Source organism: Benincasa hispida, chromosome 6 (assembly GCF_009727055.1).
Source record: "Benincasa hispida cultivar B227 chromosome 6, ASM972705v1, whole genome shotgun sequence".
NCBI lineage: Eukaryota > Viridiplantae > Streptophyta > Magnoliopsida > Cucurbitales > Cucurbitaceae > Benincasa > Benincasa hispida.
Window position 1 is genome coordinate 877,793 of NC_052354.1, and position 21,137 is coordinate 898,929.

Sequence of the window (21,137 nt, forward strand, 5' to 3'; positions counted from 1 at the left end):
ATAGAGGATCAAAAGATGGATTGGTCAGATATAAAGAGTTATTAAACCATTTGTAAATTAGTAAATTACATGAAAGTTTCCAGAATATATAGTGGATGAGTAACAGAACAACTACTAGGTTGTATATGCCATTGAGATTCAAGGACGTTTATGAAATTTAGAGGATGAAAGGACTCTTCAATGAGGGAGAGAGTTCAACCAATCTCTAATGCCTTGAAGAAAGCAACATAAACATGGATAACACATTGGTGTTCTTGGTTCGACTATTTTTAGAACATTTGTCTAGCCTTTCTTTTATTCATCGTGATTCATGACACTGTTGTTTGTGTAACAATGCACCGTCTAATGAAGTTTGAGATTGAATGGCTAAACAGATGAATTTTTTGCCAAAGAAGTTTTAGATGAAGATAAACCCAAACTTTATGAATCTGCTCTGAAGAAGATAAACCCAAAATTTCTCAAATGGATACAACAAGACAAGCTGCTCTTTTGGTGGTTATTAGGTTCGATGACAAAAGAAAATATTGTTCAAATATTCAACTATCAAATGACAGAGGAAGACAAACCCACTTGAAGGCAAACGAAAATGTTGTTCAAATATACCTACGATGGAGAAGCTTAGATGATGAGCTCGTTTCCGATGACCGCCCGATGAAGACAACCCCACCTGAAGGCAAACGGCCGACCAACAACTACTGAGAGAGGAAAGAGTTTGTTTGGGTAGGCAAACGGCCGATCGAGGGTTGCAGTACTTTTGGTAAAGTGAGAGAGCTGAGAGATGAAATTTAGGGCGCATGCGCGCGAGAGGGAAATGAAAATTTTGATAAATTTTTTTTTTTTTTAAAAAAGGGAGGCTTTCAGTGTCGGTTTTAAACCGACATTGTAGGCCATCTTCAATGTCGGTTTAAAACCGACATTGAAGATCCATTTTTTTCAACCGACATAATACATCCAATAGTACTATTTTCAACCGACATTGAAGCCCAAATTTCTTCTAGTGGATAAGGGGAGGATTATAGGTATATAAGGGGATAACTATCTCCATTGGTACGAGGTCTTTTGGAGTGAAACTGAAAGCAAAACCACGAGGGTTTGTGCCTAAAGTGGACCATATTGGACCATTGTGGATATAGTTGGAGTGTTGTTGTCCATATCACCACCAAGGTAATTTTATTGAACACTTAGTTTTGAGATTACAAATTAATTACACACCGACACAACACTGATAAAAAATGTTCTTCATGAATAAATATTTTACATCAAAGGGGGTTTAACAAAATTTCCAACACTTCATGTGAAATTAAAAGTGTAAATAAAGGTTGAAAACATATTAAGTTTAAGTTGTTAAAACCAAAAATTGAAAGAGGAGTAGATGATAGATATAACAAAAGCAAGTTAATTAAAGGACCTTGATTTATTTGAATTTAGTTTTCCAACCCAACGATGCCTTCTCGTCTTCCACTGCCATGATTTTGCAATAATGACTTCACATCTTCCAAGCAAAACGAAAATCCCTTTGTTCAATATCTCTATATAACAATGCCCGGTTCACCAAACAATTCCAAATATCATGTTAACATCGGAAAACAAGGATGTGGACAGAATCAGCTCTTTACCAGATTGTATTCTTCATGAGGTTCTATCCTTTTTACAAACAAAACAAGTTGTTCAAACTTGTGTTCTCTCAAAGCGATGGAAAACCCTGTGGACTCATATTCCCACACTCAACTTTGATTTCCTCTCCTACGCCTACCAATATGATATGTCAAAATCATCATGTTTGTTGGATGTAGAAACATCCTTTAAGCGCTTCGTGTTGAGAGTTTTAACACAACGTGGTGGTGAATATATTCAAAAATTGTCTTACAGTTACATCGCATATGATGCACGACATTTCCTTACAAAAGCCTTAGCTTATGCCCCAATCCACAGGGCTAAAAAGCTTTGTATTAATACCTACTGTGCAAATGATTTGCTGTGGTCATCTTTATCTGCTTGCAAATTCCTCACTATCTTGCAGATTTCATGTCGGGTTTCATCTCACTTAGAATCCTTGGTGTTACCTTCTTTGAGAATGTTGGCACTGGGTAATGGTGTTGGTGACTTTTCTTCCTACTGCTATTATTCTGACTATGACTGCAAAGACATGCCGTTGAATGAAAGCACTTTCTCAGGTTGTCCAAATTTGGAATGTTTAATTTTATTTCGTCTTCGGAAGAGTGCTCATGTTTTTGCTCCAAAACTTAAGAATTTGGAGCTGGATAATGATACTTTATCTTTCTCAAACAAATTATATTTTCCTGAACTTGTGTTGTGTACGCCAAATCTTAGGAGTGTCGAGTTTAGGAATGTTATACCTTGTTTGAAGTCTGCATCTGAGTTTGTATGCGTACACAAAGTATATATAACAGTCGATAACAATTATTTTGGACGAGGCCGAAACCAACAAAAGATCAAGGAAAATCTGAGTCAGTTGCTTAGAGTCTTTCATAATGCTACCTCTTTTACTCTACCTCCAAATGCAAAACAGGTATGTATGCATCTATCTATCTTAAACTATACTTGTTTTTCTTCCTTTTTATGCCTCTCTTTGCTCAGCGTTTTCTAACTTAATGTCTCTGTTTTGTGAAGGTTATGTTTAAAAGCCCTTCTTTAAATGGATGTTCTTTTCATAATTTGAGACATTTGGAATTCAGAACAAATTGGAGCAAGGAGATGATAGAGGAACCAGTTTCTTCAAACACATTCTCCAATTTCATAGACTGCCCCAATTTACGAACCTACAGGGTTCAATTAGAAACAATATCTGCATCCTTAAGTTGTCAGCTGAGTTTAGAGGACAAGCTTTCGTACTTTATTCACCTGATTTTCTGCATGCTAGTTTATATATATTTGGACTCATCATCTTACTTCTCTTTTTATATATATATATATATATCAATTCTAGTTCAAGGACACTCTGACTAGTTATAAAAGCTATTTTCCCCTTTTTTGTTCTATCTATTCTGGTTGTATATTTAACTCTTATATTTCCATTTTAGCATATATGGAGTTTTGGTTCATGATATGCTCTTCATCTTCTCTCCTTCCACAATATAGATTTGTCTAAATAGTTTTATTTATTTCTCTATTTTTCAAAATCCTTCAAAATATCCTTACCATTGGTATAGGGATAAAAACCATTAGCACCTTGTTGCAAAAATAATTCTAAACTAATTTTTTTTTATTGATACTATTAACCTTTCAAAAAAAAATTAAAATATACTTATGGATAGTATAGTTATTTAGTTTTTTTAATGGAGGTTTTCAAAATTAGACAAATGAAGAAAATTATTTACACAAATTAGCAACATTTTTTATTGAGGCTGATAGAAGATGATAAAAATCTATCAATATCTATCTATGATTTTTTTTTTTTTGTTATTTTTATAAATAATTTAACATTTTTTCTACCTGGGAAAATTCTACTTATGTAAAGTTATTTTCAGTTGGAAAAGAACTTTTCATTTTTTTTTTTTAAGGTAAGGGTACTAATGCAACCTTTAAAAGTTAAGATATTTTTGCAATAAGGTATTGATGGTTTTTGTGAGTTTTTTTTAAATAATGTTATTTTAATATTTATTGGTAAAAATAGGATTGGTTTGAAAGTATGGACAAAAATAGGGTTGTAAAATCGTTGACGGGGTTCCAGAGTATCGATTCAGCAGATAAATCGTGGACTTGAACACAAATTGAATCTTTTGTATATTCTAAAATTTCATCTCAAGAATTTTTCATTTCAAAGGAAAATATATATATATATATATATATATGTATGTATATACATACCTTGCATAAATTTCATTTAATGTAGAAATTAATATAATAGCGACATGTAATTAATTCGAATTTTTTTCGAATCTGTGAGTTGAACTTATGATATTTAATTTATATTTAGTATGACTTTGATGTTTATAGTGTTAAAATGTTTAGTTTATTGTTATGTTTAAGAAGTTGATATTTTATAGTTTAATACAAAATTATTGTGATAGTTAACAAGTTTAGTATACTTTCAAAAGTTTAATATAGTTTGAAAATTTAGTTTTATTCAGATAAAAAATTATTGTTGTTATGTTTATTGTGATAAGTTGATATTTTTCTAGTATTAACTTTTGAAAATATAGTTTAAAATAGTTTGAAAAAGTTTAATTTAATTTAATTTTTTATTTTGTAGTAAATTTGAAAAAATAGTTTTAAAAAGTTTACCTCATTTTAATTTGAAAAGTTTAATTTGTTGTTATTTTTAAAAATAGTTATAAAAAGTTTAATTTATTGTTATGTTTAAAAAGTTTATGTTTACAAAAAATTGATGTTTGTCTTTTTTCTTTTTTTTTTAGAAAATGGCAGGCAAATGTTTAGGATTTTTGTTGTATACAAATGGTAATATAATTGATGGTATTGATAGAGTTGAGTATGACCAACCACCAAGTGGGAGTTTTACCATAAATGTCAACAGTGGAATTGTATTTGAACAATTCATTGAAATGGTCGGGATGTTACTTAGTGTAGATATGGGAGCAAATCAGATAGAAATAATATATATAGACATCATAATCTAAAACCATCAGGATCAATAAGGTTTATGTCATTCCCTATTTCGAATGCACAAGCTATGAACTTGATGTTCTCAATGGCAATGCCAGTGCCAAATCTAATACATTTGTTGTAAATGTAAATAGGATAGGGGTGGATCTTAGATACATCATTTAACCAGTTTGAAGATCCAACTCAATGTATCGATCCTGATCCGGAGTCAGTTGCATTGTCATGTGATAATGAAAATATGGCGGCTAACAACCTGTACAGAGACTTCAGAATAGAAACAGATGACGAATTTGAAGAGTTGAATTTCGATGGTCGTGAACATGAGATGCTTTCAGATAGCATTCGAGAACATGACCCAATTGTAACTCTTGTGGACATTGACAATACTCAATTGTATAAAGTGATGATTTGTCAAGACAAGGAAATGCACAACACGCAGTCAAATGTTTTGCAATAAAGTGTCACGCACCATATGAGGTTGTTGAATCTACACCGACGATTTGGACAATTCGGTGTAAGAAGTGGGAGGAAGGTTGCAAGTGGATACTTCGTGCAATAAAGAAAAAATCGCATGGCTTGTTCGAAATCACTAAGTATGATAAGCAACATACATGTTTTTATTTAAAACTAAGTCAAAATCACGTGCAATTGGATTCATCAATGATTGTACTAGAGTTCTGTGACGCCGAAAGAGAGAAAAACCATCTATCAGTGTGGCACAACTACAATCCAACATCAAATCAAAGTTTGGATATCATGTTCCTTACCATAGGATATGGGAGGGAAAAAGAAAAGCGTTGGCTAAATTGTTCGGTAATTGAGATGAGTCTTACAAATTGTTGCCCAGGTAGTTATATATGGTTAAGCAGACCAATCCCGGAACACATGTAGAGTGGAGAGTTAAAGAAACGCTTATTAAAGGCCATGTTATCCTAACTTTTGTATTTTGGGAATTTGGTCTTTGTATAGAAGTTTTTAATAAATGTCGGCCGATAATTCAGATAGATGGTACACACTTGTACAGTAAATATAGAGGAAAAACTGTTGATTGCTACATCAGTTGACTCGAACGACCATCTTCTTCCACTTGCATTTGTCGTTGCTGATGAAGAGTCCGAAGACACATGGGGATGGTTCCTAAACTACCTAAGAGAAATTGTAACACACGAAGAGATGTGTTTAATTTCATATCGACATGCTGGTATAATCGCAGCAATGAACAATCTAGCAAATGATTGGACGGGACCGAAATGTCACCATCGTTTTTGCTTACGACATATCGTCAGCAACTTCAATAAAAAAGTATAAATTTATTTCATTGAAATATTATGTTTATCGTGTCAGGTATCAGTTTCAAATTCGAAAGTTCAACAAAGCAATTGAAGATATCAAAGAAATAAATCGGAGCTGTCTGAGTTTTTTTGACAACATTAGTTTATAGCAATGGACTCAAGCACATGATGGGGGATTCAGATATGGGTGGATGACAACAAATCTATCATAAATGAAGTCCTCAAAGGAGCTTGAATGTTGCCTATAAATGCTCTTGCTCAGATAACATTCTTCAAATGCGTGAACTATTTCGAAAAAAGAAAAGAAGAAATAAGAGATGCATTGGAGCGTTAAGATAAATACATCCGGTAATATTATTTTTGTATATATATTTTATTAATAATTTATTTCAAACATATTTTATAATACTAAGTAGAGTAAAAATCCAGGTACGCTCACGAGAAAATAAATAAATGGGTTGCACGATCTAGTAAACATGAAGTATAATCATACAATCGATATGAAGATGTGGTTCATGTGAAGACCGGACATCATAGTCTCAATGCCAAAGGAGGAAACGTTCAAATATTGAGGCTAAACAGGTCCGAGTGGTACTGTTCATGTAACAAGTGGCAAGCATTTGGCATTCCATGCTCGCATTTTATGGCCGTTTGATCACATTTTAACATGAACTACGAAGATTTTATTGAGGACTACAACAAATTGTCAATGTATGTTGAATGTTACTCTCCTCAATTTCAACCTGTACTGCATGAAGATTATTGGATCACGCACCCTAATATGCCAGTCTTACATCCTGATCCATCATTGTTGAGAAAACTTGGTAGACCGAAAAGTTCACGTTATCACAACGAGATGGATTGGACAGAACCAGCCATTCGACAACGATGTGGGTTTTGTAATCAGTTAGGACATAATCGAAGGAAGTGTCCTTCGTTACTAAGACGGGCTACAAATAGTTAGGGATTAAAAAATAAATAATTTTTTTATTATATATTCATTTTATTGTATATTCAATTTTTTTTATTATAATTTATTGTATATTCATTTTTATAATAATAATATTCAATTTTTTATTGTAATCAATAAAGTTTTTTACATTATTCTTTACCCTTCACACTGCAATATCTTGAATGAATTTTACCCTCGCTTTTTCTCTACTATTCTATTACTTATTTCGCCTTTTTTTAATTTACTTGATGATAAAATTAAGATTGACCATATTTTTTAGACTTATTAATTTTAATATATGCACTTTCATTAAACTTACCCAATTATAGTTATTAGTTGTTAACAAAATTATGTTATATTTTGTTATTTTTTCATTATGATTATTAGTATTTTTTCTCATTGGTCATGTGTATATATATATATTATATATATATATATATATATAATATATAAGTAAATAATTGAAGACAATTATTGAGCGAGATCCTCAGGCATTTCTTTAACGAAACTGTCTTCCTAGTGAGATTCAGCTTACATTTTATAGCGAGATCCTCATCACAAAATTAGCGAGATTTCCTTCACCCATTATTTTATTGTACATTCAATTTTTTTATTATAAAGTTGTACATTATTTTTAATTAAGTTGTACATTATTCTTCTAATTTGAGAATAAATATTTTTTTAATTGATAAAAATAAATATATATTTTTTTCAGATCATGGCTTTAAAACCAGGACCTGTTGATCCCGATGTTTTGTACGACCAATCCATTATCGATCATCAATCATACTACTAGAGAAATATCTTGCAGGCGTCGAGAGTCAGATCTCCAGCGCACCCAATTCTGCTCCACCCTCAAATACTACCACACTCGCACATCTAAACTTTTATAGGGTTGCCATATTAGGATTTATTCAGTTGGACTAGGCATCTGATCACAGCTGGTCGAGAGATGGAGGTCTGAGACGCATACATTTTATATGTCTGTTGGAGAGTGCACTATCACTTCTCAAGACATAGAAGTGTTGTTGGGGTTACCTATGACGATGAGCCGGTCACCGGAGTGATGTACGATGACTGGTAAGAAGTTTGTCAACCTGTACCTCGGGGACCCCACCTGCCGACAAGATTAAAGGATCGAGGTTAAGTTTAATATGGTTAGGAACACAATTTTGTGAGCTCACAGATGATGCAGACGAGGAAACCATCATAAGATATGTGCGAGCATATATACTACAAATGATGGGTGGAAGTCTGTTTTCAGATAAATCAAGTCATTTTGTTCACTTGATGTTCCTACCGCTGTTAGCTAACCTCTATGATGCCGGCGGTATTCGTGGGGTGGAGCATGCTTGGCATGGTTGTATAGACAACTATACAAAGTAACAAGACCTGAGATTCGAGAGATAGTTGGGCCTCTCATACTTTTACAACTATGGGCTTGGGAACGATTTCCAACAATGGCTCCACAACTACAACATGTTAATGACGCTTAGTTAGTTGGACAATCCCACGGTTCTCGGTATGTTGTTTTAATTCAATTTAATTTTTATATCACCGATCTAGATAATTTAAATTCTAAATTATCAATTTAAAAATTTAGGTGGAGAGACAAATTTTGTGTGATTAGGACAGCCACACATGTAGTCAGGCAGTATAGATACATGTTTGATCTACTTCAACCTGAACAAGTACATTACACTAAACCTAATTGATTATTTTATACACATTTTTATTGTATTTGTCTTTAATATTATCTAATATAATATTTTGTATTTCAGGTTATTTGGGAGCTGTACAAAATTATTATACATACTTTGCCTAATTTTTATACGAATGGTCAAAACATATGGCGGATGATGAGTCCTCTCATATGTTTTCACATTGGTGAATGACATCTTCCTGACAGGGTGATGAGACAATTCGATTTTCAGTAGGATATTTCATCGCCTTGTAATACTGAACCCGTACTGCATGATATTGACTTAAGGACTGGAGATTGGTCTGAAAAAGTTGCACATTTGGTAGTGCGATGGCACTATCGTGCAAGGTTTATTGCAGTGAGGGTTTCTCTTGAACAGTTTGACACAGATGTCACTCCAAAATATATATTCATTGGTATAAAAATATCACAAGGCACTACGTCACTCGTTCGGGAGCAGTTATAGGTCATCTGGTAAATGAATGAATATTATCTAATTATTTTTAATTTAAATTTATTTTAAATATTGTCTAATTGTTTTATAATTCACATAGATTGAACAACAGTAGACTCCGTGAAGTTGCGAATGATCCGAACCAGGTTCTTGCTATATGTAGTGACAACCAAAGTTATATGGAGGAAATTCATTATATGTATGATATACCTATTGTTCCTCCACCAGCTCCTAAACGTAGAGGACTTATTCGGGAAGAGGATGAATTTAATGAGGTTGCACATAATGTAGAAGAGTTGCCTCCTATGAAGCAGACGCAGAGTCAAACTGATTATGTTAGTCGATGATGATGATGCCAGCATTTGGTTCAGGACATTATGACTCAGAGGCTGGCCCTTCGTCTTCATACGTGCATGGACATGGTCGGGGTCGTAGAGAGCATAATGAATATTTAGATTATGAAGCGCCTGTAGAGGTATCAGAGCAACATCAAGAAGAATCCGAGTAACCTCAAGTTTGAAGTCGATGACGACAACCAGTTCGAAATCAACGACGTCCGCCTTGTGGGACACATTGGTTTTTGTAATTATTTTTATATAAATGAGATATTTAATTTATATTTTTTTTATTTTTATGAGATATTATTTTTTTTAATTTATTCTTTTTAGAATTTAAATAAAATAATAAAATATTTCTAGAATTTTTTTTTTATAAAATGGAAAATTAAAAAAAAAAAAGAAAGGAAAAAAGAAAGAAAAAGGTGAATGTGTAATAATTAAAAAGAAAAAAAAGGCAAGGTCGAGGGTCAAAATTTGACCAAGTCGAATTTTGAACCCTCGAGTTATTAAAAAAAAAATACAACAACAATATTTTTACAAATAGTTTGAAAACAACCTTATTTTCCTAAATAGTTTCTAAAAAGACAATATTCTTTTAATTTTCCCTATTATATACTAAATCATAATTTGTATTTTAATATCTAGATTAATATATCCTTTAGATTTGTTTAAGAAATTTAAAATTTTTATATTAGTACATTCGGTCTTAATAAATTTTAAAATCTCCGGTCTTTATTATTAAACTTGTAAAAACACACGTGCAATATACGTGGATTCTTGTCATTTTAATTATGTTTTAAAATATATTAGTTTTTTAGCAATAATAAATAAATAATATCTATGATTTGTATTAAAGTTTAATTACTACAACATTTAAAAGTTAGATAATATAACAACTTAAATTGCTTATGAATAGACTATTACGTTATGGTAATGAGATTTAATATTTTGTAGATTCTTTGCATAATTTACACCATTAGAAGCTAGTCCAAGGTTTTTCCTTTATTAATTCACCATTGTAATTCCATTATGCATACCCACACACATTGATTGATATCAATTTCATAACTCTTTTTTTTCCATTTTGTGAAATCTTAATTTTATAATTTGTATTTTTATTTAAAATAAAAAAAAATTCATTATTATTTTCACAAAATAATTTTTGTTTCTTTTCTTTCAAAACGTTAGGTTAAAAACAAATTTTTTTTTGTTTGGAAAAAAGATAGTCCTATTAAAAATTGATCATTGTTTTTTCTAATTTGTTATTTCTTATCTGTTTATATATATATATATATATGTAAAAAGCAATAATAACAAGGTACTAATTTTGATTTCAATGTTTTCATACTATTCATTACTTCTATAAAAATTTTGCTATACTCATAATTAAGTTATCAAATAAATATGTTAACAATTTGATATTTTAATATGCATAATGCAATCATTTTTATTTCAATGTTGTTGCATATATATCGTTATAGTCACTTCATCCAAAAACATAAAAAAAATAAAAACATGTATCGTCATATATATATTTGTGTGTGTGAAATCTTACAGTTTTAAGTCAAAGTAAATAAAGAGTATTGGTTTTTATTTTAAGATTTTGTCATTGCTATAAACTCTTACTAATGATATAGTCTACTGTTGATAGACTCCTACTAGCGATATGGTCTATCATTATAGACGGTCTAAATTTTGCAATGTTTGTAATATTTTTTGCATTATGCTATATTTGCTAATACTTTAGATTTGATTGCTACATTTGAAATTATCCCCTATATTTATGAAATATTTTTTTTTGAACAAGTTACTAGACTTGTAAAAAAAATCATGAAATATAAACCGTGTATGAGAAAAAATCAACAAGTCCTCATCATCCTTGTTGTCGTCCACCTAAGAAGACGGACATTTGATATTATGAGCTAATTTGAATACAAAAACTTGTGAAAAAATGTCTAAAAGCAAAAGTTATGGTACAATTTTCATTGTGGGACAAATATATAGCAATGAAGTCCAAACTATTAGTAGATATAATATAATGTAAAAAAAATTATAAATATGATAAAATTTAAATAATCTATTTATGATAGACATATTGTTGATTCGAGTCTATCAACTATAGACTTTTATTGGTCATAAGTCTATCCAGGTTAGAAGTCTATGATTATTGACTTTGCCATATTTGAAATTTTCTAAAACGTTGTTGTATAATTTGTTATTATTTCTAAAAATGCTCACCATTGTAATTAACTTTTTTTAATTATCTTAAAATCAGAATTACAATTAGAAAGAAAAAGGCCAACTCTACTCAGTTGTTCCCGTTCACCTGAATTAAAAAAAGTTTCGCTGGAAATTCCTTAATGACTGCCGGGATTTTTTTTCTTTTCTTTCAACATTTTGATGTTTTTAAAAAATATAAAATACCTAATATTTCTTTTTCTTTTATGAATATATTGAAAATAATATATTTTTGATAATTAAATGGAAAATATAAAAAAACATACCAAAACCAATATTTTCCTTTTCCAAATTTGTTATAATTATAAAAATACCATCATGAACAAACTAGGTAATTTAAAAGATTTCTCTGCTTCAAATGACTTAGCCATTAATAAATTAAAATTTTAAAGAATTTTAAAACCCTAAAATCTTTGTTGGAAACCCTAATACAAATCTCCATAATCTTCAATCTAAATTTCTCCTCAGCTTCCAAGTAATGTGGAACCTTAAGAAGAAGATCAAGAAAACAAAAACAAATAGGGAAGACAAAATCAGCCATGTCCCAGATTGTGTTCTTCATGAAATTCTCTCCTTTTTAAACGCAAAATCAGTTGTCCAAACTTGTGTTCTTTCAAAACGATGGAGAACCCTTTGGATTCAAATCCCCACTCCCAACTTTGATTACAATTCTTACTCATTATCATTCAAAAACGCCGATGAGAATTTCAAACAAACATCCTTCAAGAACTTCATCATTCGAGTTTTATCGAAACATCGCACCACAAACATTCAAAAGTTGACCTACATTTCCTCCAAAAACAAACATGATTTGGGGGTTTTAGTAGAATTCTTGATAACCTATGTTGGATCCTACCTACAATGTTCAACAACTTTGCATCAATACTTACAATGTTATTGGTACTTATAATTGGAATTATTGTCTTTCCACATGTTCATCCCTCACTCACTTGAAGATGGTATGAGGGTTTGTTGATAATTGGGGAGTTTTGGCTTTACCATCATTGAAATTCTTAGAGATTGAATCTGATTATTGGTTGGAACGTGATAATAAGGCAAATTACAAAGGAATTACACAATGTTTCCTGGGTGTCCAACTTTGGAATCTTTGGTTTTGGTTGACTATCTTTTCTACAGTACTACTATTTCTGCTCCCAAGCTTAAGAATTTGAAATTATGTGCTTCTAATGACTTCGAATTAAGTTTTTCCGAAGTTTAATTGCTTACACCAACTCTTCAAAGCGTCAATTTCGTCAACGTGTTGCCAATTGTCAAGTCTGATTCTGAATTTTCATGCATAAACAATGTAGATATACAACTTAACTCTAAATTTGAAAGGGATAATGGCTCAATCTTTAGAGACTTGCTTAGAGTGTTTCATAATGCCAGGTCATTCACATTGCCTTTGAAGCCCACAATACAGATATATATCCAAACTTCTTCTCCTTTATTCGTTAACTTAAACTTTTAGAACAATGGATGATTTAACATATATTAGTTGATGGGTTTAAATCCAATTAATTGACTTCCACTTATTGAATCTTCTTTCTCGATCAACTTTGAACTTACTTGTTTACAAGATTATCTCGTCGGATAATTTGAATGCGTTACATTTTCATAATATGAGACATTTGAGGTTGAAAACAAAGGAGACCGACTTACTATTGGAGCAATTACTAAAAGCCTGGAGAGCTTTGGTGTTCTCAAAGAGGTAATTATTAAACCGTGTATTTTTCTTTTTGTTATTTGAAAGGGTATGTCTAATTAAATAGCTGAATTCAACTTATGTGTGTTCTTGATATATTAATTAATCACTATATCTAATTAAATAGGGGAGCCTGAGTATAATTGGGAGGGAGTCTCACATCTAGAATAAGCTTAAGACTTGTGAGTTGAGTTCTACATTAATCACTGTAATAGTTAGTGTATTACAGATAAGTAGTACGTTGTAATTGCTTAACTCTTTAATATTAGAGGTTTATCTTTCTTGGACACACTGCCCTCCCCAGACATAAGTGGATCATTGCCGAATTGGGTTACCAACTCCCGTATGTCTTTACTTGTTTTATTATTGTCAGTATTTTGTTGTTACAATACTTATTTCCGTTTAACATCCATATTTTGAATGAAGAGTCATTCTATCGTTTTTTCATGAATTAAAAAGTAAACATTTCAACTTTGGATAACCTGACAATATATTTTAATTCAACTTATTTTGTTCGTAAGAGGGTAGAATGCCATGAAGAACACAATCTGGTAAAAGGCTGATTCTGTCCACATCGTTGCTTTCGAAAATTGACATGATCATTCAAAGTTATTGTGGGAAGAGTTTTGTGAACAGAGGATTGTTAGAGATCAGATGTTGAAACATGGTTTTTGGTTTTGCAATTTTGGAATATGTGAAGTCCTTATTGCAATATAGCATGGAAGACGAGAAGGCGTTGTTGGGTTGGGAAACTAAATTCAAATAAATCTTCCTGCCTCTTCATTTTTTTTTTTTTTTTTTTTTTTTTTTTTTTTTTTTTTTTTTTTTAACAACTTACAATTAATATTAGAATAGGAATTGCTGTTCTACTTTTAAAAAAGTGAAATAAAGTGATCAGGTGCAAGTATTATAAAAAAAATCTTCTTATTTCAAATCATTTCTCGATTTGAAAAATATTTTAAACTTGGATTTTCTATTTTCACTCTAGTTAATGTCTCATTTTTTTTGTATTTTCTATTTTGAGAGTAAAGAAAAATGGTATACAAAAGCTTTAAGAGAATGTTTTTATATTATTTGGATCAAGAAGAGAATTTTTTGAATATGGCAAATAAATTTTACATAGTAGATTTTTTTTCTTGTAGGTTTGATTTTTTTATAGGTTCCTGAATTTTTCATGTAAATTTGTGTTTGTTATATATATTTTTATTTTTTTTATTGAAAATTTTACCATTGTTAGTCATTGTTTTTCCAATGATAAGTGCATTTGCTTCCAATTTTAAAAATCTAGCCTTTTGTTCCATGCGTGCTAAAAATAGAGTTAAAAAATTCATACTTCTGTTAGGAATTATTGTTTTTATCATTTAAATACTAACATGCATTTTAAATTGAAAAAAAAAAAATAATGATAAAATAATGATTTCTTCTATCTCTTTCCAATCTCCCATCTTGGAAAATTGTATACTTATTCTCTACTTTTTAATTTATCGAAAAACTTAATCTTTTTTATTTATCTCTATTTTTTCATATTTATCGAGTACTTCAATCTTTCACTTTTTCTCTAGTTTTCTTATTTATCAAAAAATTTCATTTTATAATTCTATACTTCAAACAAAAATTTATTATCTCAGTGGTTTAAATGACTCTAAAATTTTATTTCTAAAACAGTCAAATAAAAATACAAGCAAATTAAAACGTGAAAGGAGCTTTTTTCAATATAACTTCAAGTTTCTCCAACAAAGGATATCTTTTTTTTTTTTTTATTTGCATCTCCAATTAGAATGAGGAGAGTATTGTAAGTTAACAAAGAGTCACTTAGACTCTAAAATTCAAAATAAAAGACTAAATAAGGGAAATAATATTCTTCAGTACTGCAACCATTTCAGCAAATTCAAACCAAAATCCCAAAAAGTTCTTTCTTTGTTGTCCTGTGTAAGTGAATCCAACATTGGTATATGTTACGAAATCGATGATTAAAGAATATAAAAAAGAACGTAGAGATGGAGAAGATTGACACGTAGATATACGTGGTTCATTAACAGTATGTTGGTTACATTCATGGGTAGAGGGAGAACAATATTATTAGAGAATGTTTTTAGAGAATTACATCAAACGACGCCTCTAGGGTTAGAGAGTCGCACTACTTTAAATCTTAGGATCATAATCGTAAATAACTACAAATAAATAAATATGGTAAATATGAGAATCCCGTATTTGGTTGTTCGAAATGCCAACAAATAAATTCAAGACATTCCAACAGTATACAAACATGGAAATAATTTTTCAATTTAATTAGTTGGAAATACAAGTAATATGGTAATTACCTCATTGAGAACCGCCAACGTTTCTAAAAAATTGGGGAGTTTAAGAAAATACGCCAATGCAACAATTGGCAAGTCTATCAACTTCTTGCTCCCATTTGTTTTCAACTTCAAATGTCTCATGTTATCAACTCCTAATTCTCTTAAAGAAGGAACAGACAAGATGTTCTTCATCATCACATTCTCTCCACCTTGAACACAAAATTCGTTGTCCAAACTTGTGTTCTTTCCAAACGGTGGAAAAACCTTTGGACTCATATCCCCACACTCAACTTTCATTACAACATTTACTCCTCATTGTTATCATCTAAAAATGAGGACGAGGAATCCAAACAAAGATACTTCAAATACTTCATCATTCGAGTTTTATCGAAACACTGCGCCACAAACATTCAAAAACTCACCTACACTTCCTCCGGAGACGAAGATGAATTGGTTTTAGTAGAATTCTTGATATGCTACGCTGGTTCCCACAATGTTCAACAACTTTGCATCAATGCTACCTATATTGGTGTTGATGATCATGTCTGGAATTACTGTTTTTCCACATGTTCATCACTCATTCGATTGAAGATGATATGTGGGTTCGTGGATAATTGGGCATTCCTGGCTTTACCATCCTTGAAATTTTTAGAGATTCAATGGGATTGGTTGCATTGGGATGAGAAGGCAAATTACAATGGAACTACAATGTTTCCAGGCTGTCCAAATTTGGAATCTTTGGTTTTCGTTGACTATCTATTTGAGAGTGCTACTATTTCTGCTCCTAAACTTGAGAATTTGGAATTATGTTCTTTTTCTGACTTCGGTTTAACTTTTCCGGAAGTTGAATTGTTTACCCCAATTCTTAAAAGTGTCAACTTCATCAATGTGTTGCCCATTCTCAAGTCTGATTCTGAATTTTTGTGCATACATAAAGTAAATATACAACTTGAAGACTCTGTTTTTGAAAGGGAATACTCAGGCCCAAACAAACAAAAGTTCAACTCAAATTTTGGAGAGTTGCTTAGAGTGTTTCATAATGCAAGGTCATTCACATTGCCTTTGAAGGCAACACAGGTATAAATTTTCAAACTTTAATTTCTTCTTCTTCTCATCTTTTATTATCTCACCAACATATATTTCCTAATCAACTAATTTGAACTGGTTTGTTTTATAAGGTCGTCTTGTCCAATTATTTCAATGGCTTATCTTTTCATAATATAAGACATTTGAGGTTGAAAACAAATGACACCGGCATCCTATTCAAGCATTTACTAAAAGCCCCCAATTTGGAGACCTTCGCTGTTCTCAATGAGGTAATTTCTCAATTCAATTTGGATGATCTCTCTTTTTTTTTTTTTACTACAATTAAGAGTCTCAGTGACTCCATGATTATTAACATATTCATATGTAAATTAAGTTTACTTCGATTTGACAATTTGAATCATATCTTAATTAAAGATTAAAATATCGATAACGATATGGATATTGGGATTTCAATAAAATATAGATATCGATGAATATTTTTACAAGTAACAAAATTTATAAAATCTATTTAGATTAATAATTTAGTTGTTTATCTTCTAACTAAGTTGTGAATATTGTCATTTCTATTCATATTGGAATAAATAGATACTTTTTTATATATATATATATATATATTTTATGAGCATTTATAAAAGATGTTTGAGATCTCTCTGAATATTTAGCATTGATATCAAACTCTTCGATTTACATATATCATGTTTTTTTTTCAGGAATGCAAAGATCCAACTCTATCGGATTCTTTTTATTGACATTATCAAATGGAGGATGCTCTTTAATTTTAGGCTTTCTTTTGGTGGCGATTTTCTACTTAATTGTTATGTTTATTTTAATATTATTTTGAACTATGACCTTTAAGAACTAACCAAAGGCTTCTCCTCTCTTTGTTTCATTATGTACTTGAGAATATCTACCCATTATATGTTGGATTGAATGCATGTGTGTTTGCTTTGCATGTTTATTTCTTCACAATCATAAGTTTGGATATACTGATTATTCTACATCTCGATGGATGCACACACAATATTTTGTTGTGATCGATCATTTTTCACATTGATATATGATGTAACCATGAGCCCAAAAAACATACTTTTTAAAAACTACATCAGATTTCATTTGTGCTTTTCAAAATGGATAATGCAAATTCACCTTACAAATTAACGTTAGTATGTATGTAATATAAAACAACAACTTTGAGGCAAAACAAAGATAAAAAAGGAAACACAAACACTATAGCCGCTTCAACAATGCTATAATCAATATTAAGTTTTGAAAGACAATATGAAACTATAGTACATATATAGTTATCCATGAGTTATGACTCATTGCATATATTATATATTTATAGATACTTAGGGTTGTTTGGAGAGGATTATTGGAATTCTAAGGGGCTTTCTTTGACATATATGATAATTTTTGTTTAAGACTATTATATCAAATATATAACTTTAATCTTATGTTATAATAAACAACATTGAAATTATGTCTATTTATGTTACAAGTGTCTGTTTTTAACTAAATAGACACATGAAATAATTCATAATGTATGCATGAATTAAGTACAATGACTTTCTATCATTATTGAAATTTAGTAATCAATTTACATTAGAAACTAAAGATTATTTGATGATATAAGAAATACATCAAATGTAATTTGCAACTATACAACGTTCATAAATACAAAATTCATGAAGTGTTGAGGATTATAGCATCATGGAATTGAACTTTCATCTTTGATCGTTTCACGTGTAAAGGTATCATTTCATCACTACAAGAAAAATGGATTCTCCTGAAGCCTAAAACAACCGTCGGAACATCGGTCTTCGGGAGAGAGCCCGTCTCCCGACGAAGTAAAAAGGCCATTGGGAGTTCGGAATAACTCTTGAAAGGGTATGTGGCTTGTTGAGAGTTCGCAAGAACTCTCGACACCTCAAAAGTAGGTGTCAGGAGTTTGACATAACTCCCGATGCCTCTAAAGTAGTTGGGCCACGTGGAATACTTATTCTGCTATGTTTTTGTGGGATCATATTTATATCATTCTCGCTGCAACTTGTTGAATTTTCCATGTCAATCTGAAAAAAAAAACATTACTCAAACAAAAAACATATAATCTTAATATTTAAATACATCTAACCATAGTAAATGACATACCATGTTTAATACATTATTTATCAACCCATCTACCCCCACAATCATTTCTAATGTATGTGGATGTTGTATCATCAATCTCAATAGATGTATCAACATTGAGCATTATTTGCATATGTCCATAACCACACTCTTGTAGCATATCTCTTTCCGGTCTTTTACATAGAACACTTGTTTTTCTTGGGAGGCTAAAATAAATGGGTCTTATTTATGTCCAATACGATTGAGGTCCACAATAGTAAACCCAAATTCGTATGTTTTGACTCCAGTTCTATTCTCAATCCAATTACATTTGAATAAAATAAATGATAATCCATGATAGTCAAGCTCCCATATTTCTTGTATTACACCATAAAAGGTCATATCTGACATGACAGGGTTTTTTTCTTTAGCACTAGAGACGTGCATTATGGTAGTCGTTATACTAACTCTACTATTTTGAACTCTTCTAACATCATCGTGATTCTTTGTGTGATAGTAGTAACCATTGACCACATAACAAAAATATTTTGCCACAGTTGGACAAGGTCCATTAGCTATCTATCTTAAAGAAGACGATATGGAATTTTTGGGAACTTCAAGAGCTAGTGCAACCTACGATAGTAGGTCTCTAGAGATTACCCGTGTGGACAACCACCAACTGAATTTACAATTATGCTCTTCTTGAAGCCACTTTCTACTTTTATTTTTACCAAAATTGAGCTTAGACAAAATATCCATATGTTGCCTATTACAAATGACAAAGTTAGTAGATTATTGAATAATCAAGTAACCTAAAACGAGAATAAGATAGAGATCTACATACTCGACGTAAGGAAGTACATCATTTACATTTTGAATGACATAAAAATAAGTTTCATCCAACTCATCCTTACTTGGTCTGATAAAAGTAGCTGACAATGCTCTATCAATGTTTGAGTTCGCTTTCTTTGTTGATGAGTTTAGCTCAATAGAATTAACATCAGATACAAATTCAGAACAAAACTCTATAGTCTCTTCGACAATATAATTTTCTCCAACACATTCTTCTGATCAATTTCCATTTCGTACATAAGTTTTTAACACTTTTATGTATCGTTCAAAAGGATACATTCACCTCAAATAAACAGGTCCACAAAACTCAGCTTATGCCCTTTAGTTTTAGGTGGGATTTTTGGCGATTTTCTACTTAAGCCTATGTTTATTTTAATATTTCATTTTGAACTAATGGCCTACTAAATCGGCATAATTAAGAACCAGCCCAAGCCTTCTCTCTCTTTGTTCCATATTGGATTGGATATGCATTTATCGATTTTGCATATTTACTTCTTCACAATCATACTTTCAATTGATTACTCTAAGTTTAAATATTATTTTGGTCCCTATATTTTAAATTTTTATTATTTTTAATCCTTATATTTTCCAAATATTCATTTTAGTTTTTATACTAATTTCAACTTTGGTTTATTTTGATCTATGTACTCTCAACATGTTTATTTTGGTTCTTGTACTTTTAAAAAAGTGATTATTTTGGTCCCTTCATTTTTATTTTTATTTCATTTTTAAGGGATAAAAAGTTTAAGAACCAAAATGAACTAAATTTAAAGTACAGTGATCAAAGTGAACATTTTTTAAAATACAGGGACAAAAAAGAACCAATATTGAAAGTTAGGGACCAAAGCAAACAGGAACCAAAATGAACAAAAACTATAAGTATAGAGACTAAAATAGTATTTAACCCATTATTCTACACAATACGTTTCATCTCTTAATAAATATATGGTACATTTTTTTTTTTTTTTTTGCTATTAACTATGGAAATAACTTATAAATTGAACCATGTAGCACTTGACATATGAATGTATTAATGACTTATAATTATGTAGTTTGAATTTTTATATTATACTAAACTAGGAAAAAAACTATATGAATTGAGTTACTCAAAGTGTTGCTTTTTAGGGCTAATAGTGAATTAATAGTTGATTAGATTATAACTATTGTGGTTAAACATTTTTTTTTACAATAGTGGATAGTTTGAAAGTTGGAATTTTTTTTAAAGTACATGTTAACTTAATATAAACTTTATTTGAGTTCATAGCAAGGCCTTACAGAATTCAATGTTGTTCAATCGTATTTGGTTCAATAAATGTGGTAGTGGTAGTGGTAGATTGTATTTTTATGTTTAGGAAAAGTAATAGGTGTCTTATTGACAGCGAATTGCTAAACTAGTAGTGGTTTTTCCCTCATTGTGCTATTAGTGGTTTATGAAGACTGTTATCCCTCACTGTAGCTGGAGCAAGACTTGATTCAATTTATTTTCATTACATGTTAATAAACACTCTCAAAGATTATTTTATTACCACTGAACTCATTCTTTTTAGTTTTTACAGCGAGACCATAT

The 21,137-nt window shown here is 30.7% G+C and overlaps 1 protein-coding gene across 1 annotated transcript; it reads left to right on the plus strand.

The window, feature by feature from the left end:
* Positions 1 to 1,762: 1,762 nt before the first annotated feature.
* LOC120079853 lies at positions 1,763 to 17,469 on the plus strand. The gene is made up of 6 exons (XM_039034285.1): positions 1,763 to 2,530; positions 2,632 to 2,849; positions 12,029 to 12,125; positions 15,764 to 16,642; positions 16,744 to 16,881; positions 17,323 to 17,469. The coding sequence occupies exons 1-6, from the start codon at positions 1,763 to 1,765 to the stop codon at positions 17,359 to 17,361; spliced, it is 2,139 nt and encodes a 712-aa protein (XP_038890213.1). The 3' UTR covers positions 17,362 to 17,469.
* The last annotated feature ends 3,668 nt before the right edge of the window (positions 17,470 to 21,137 follow it).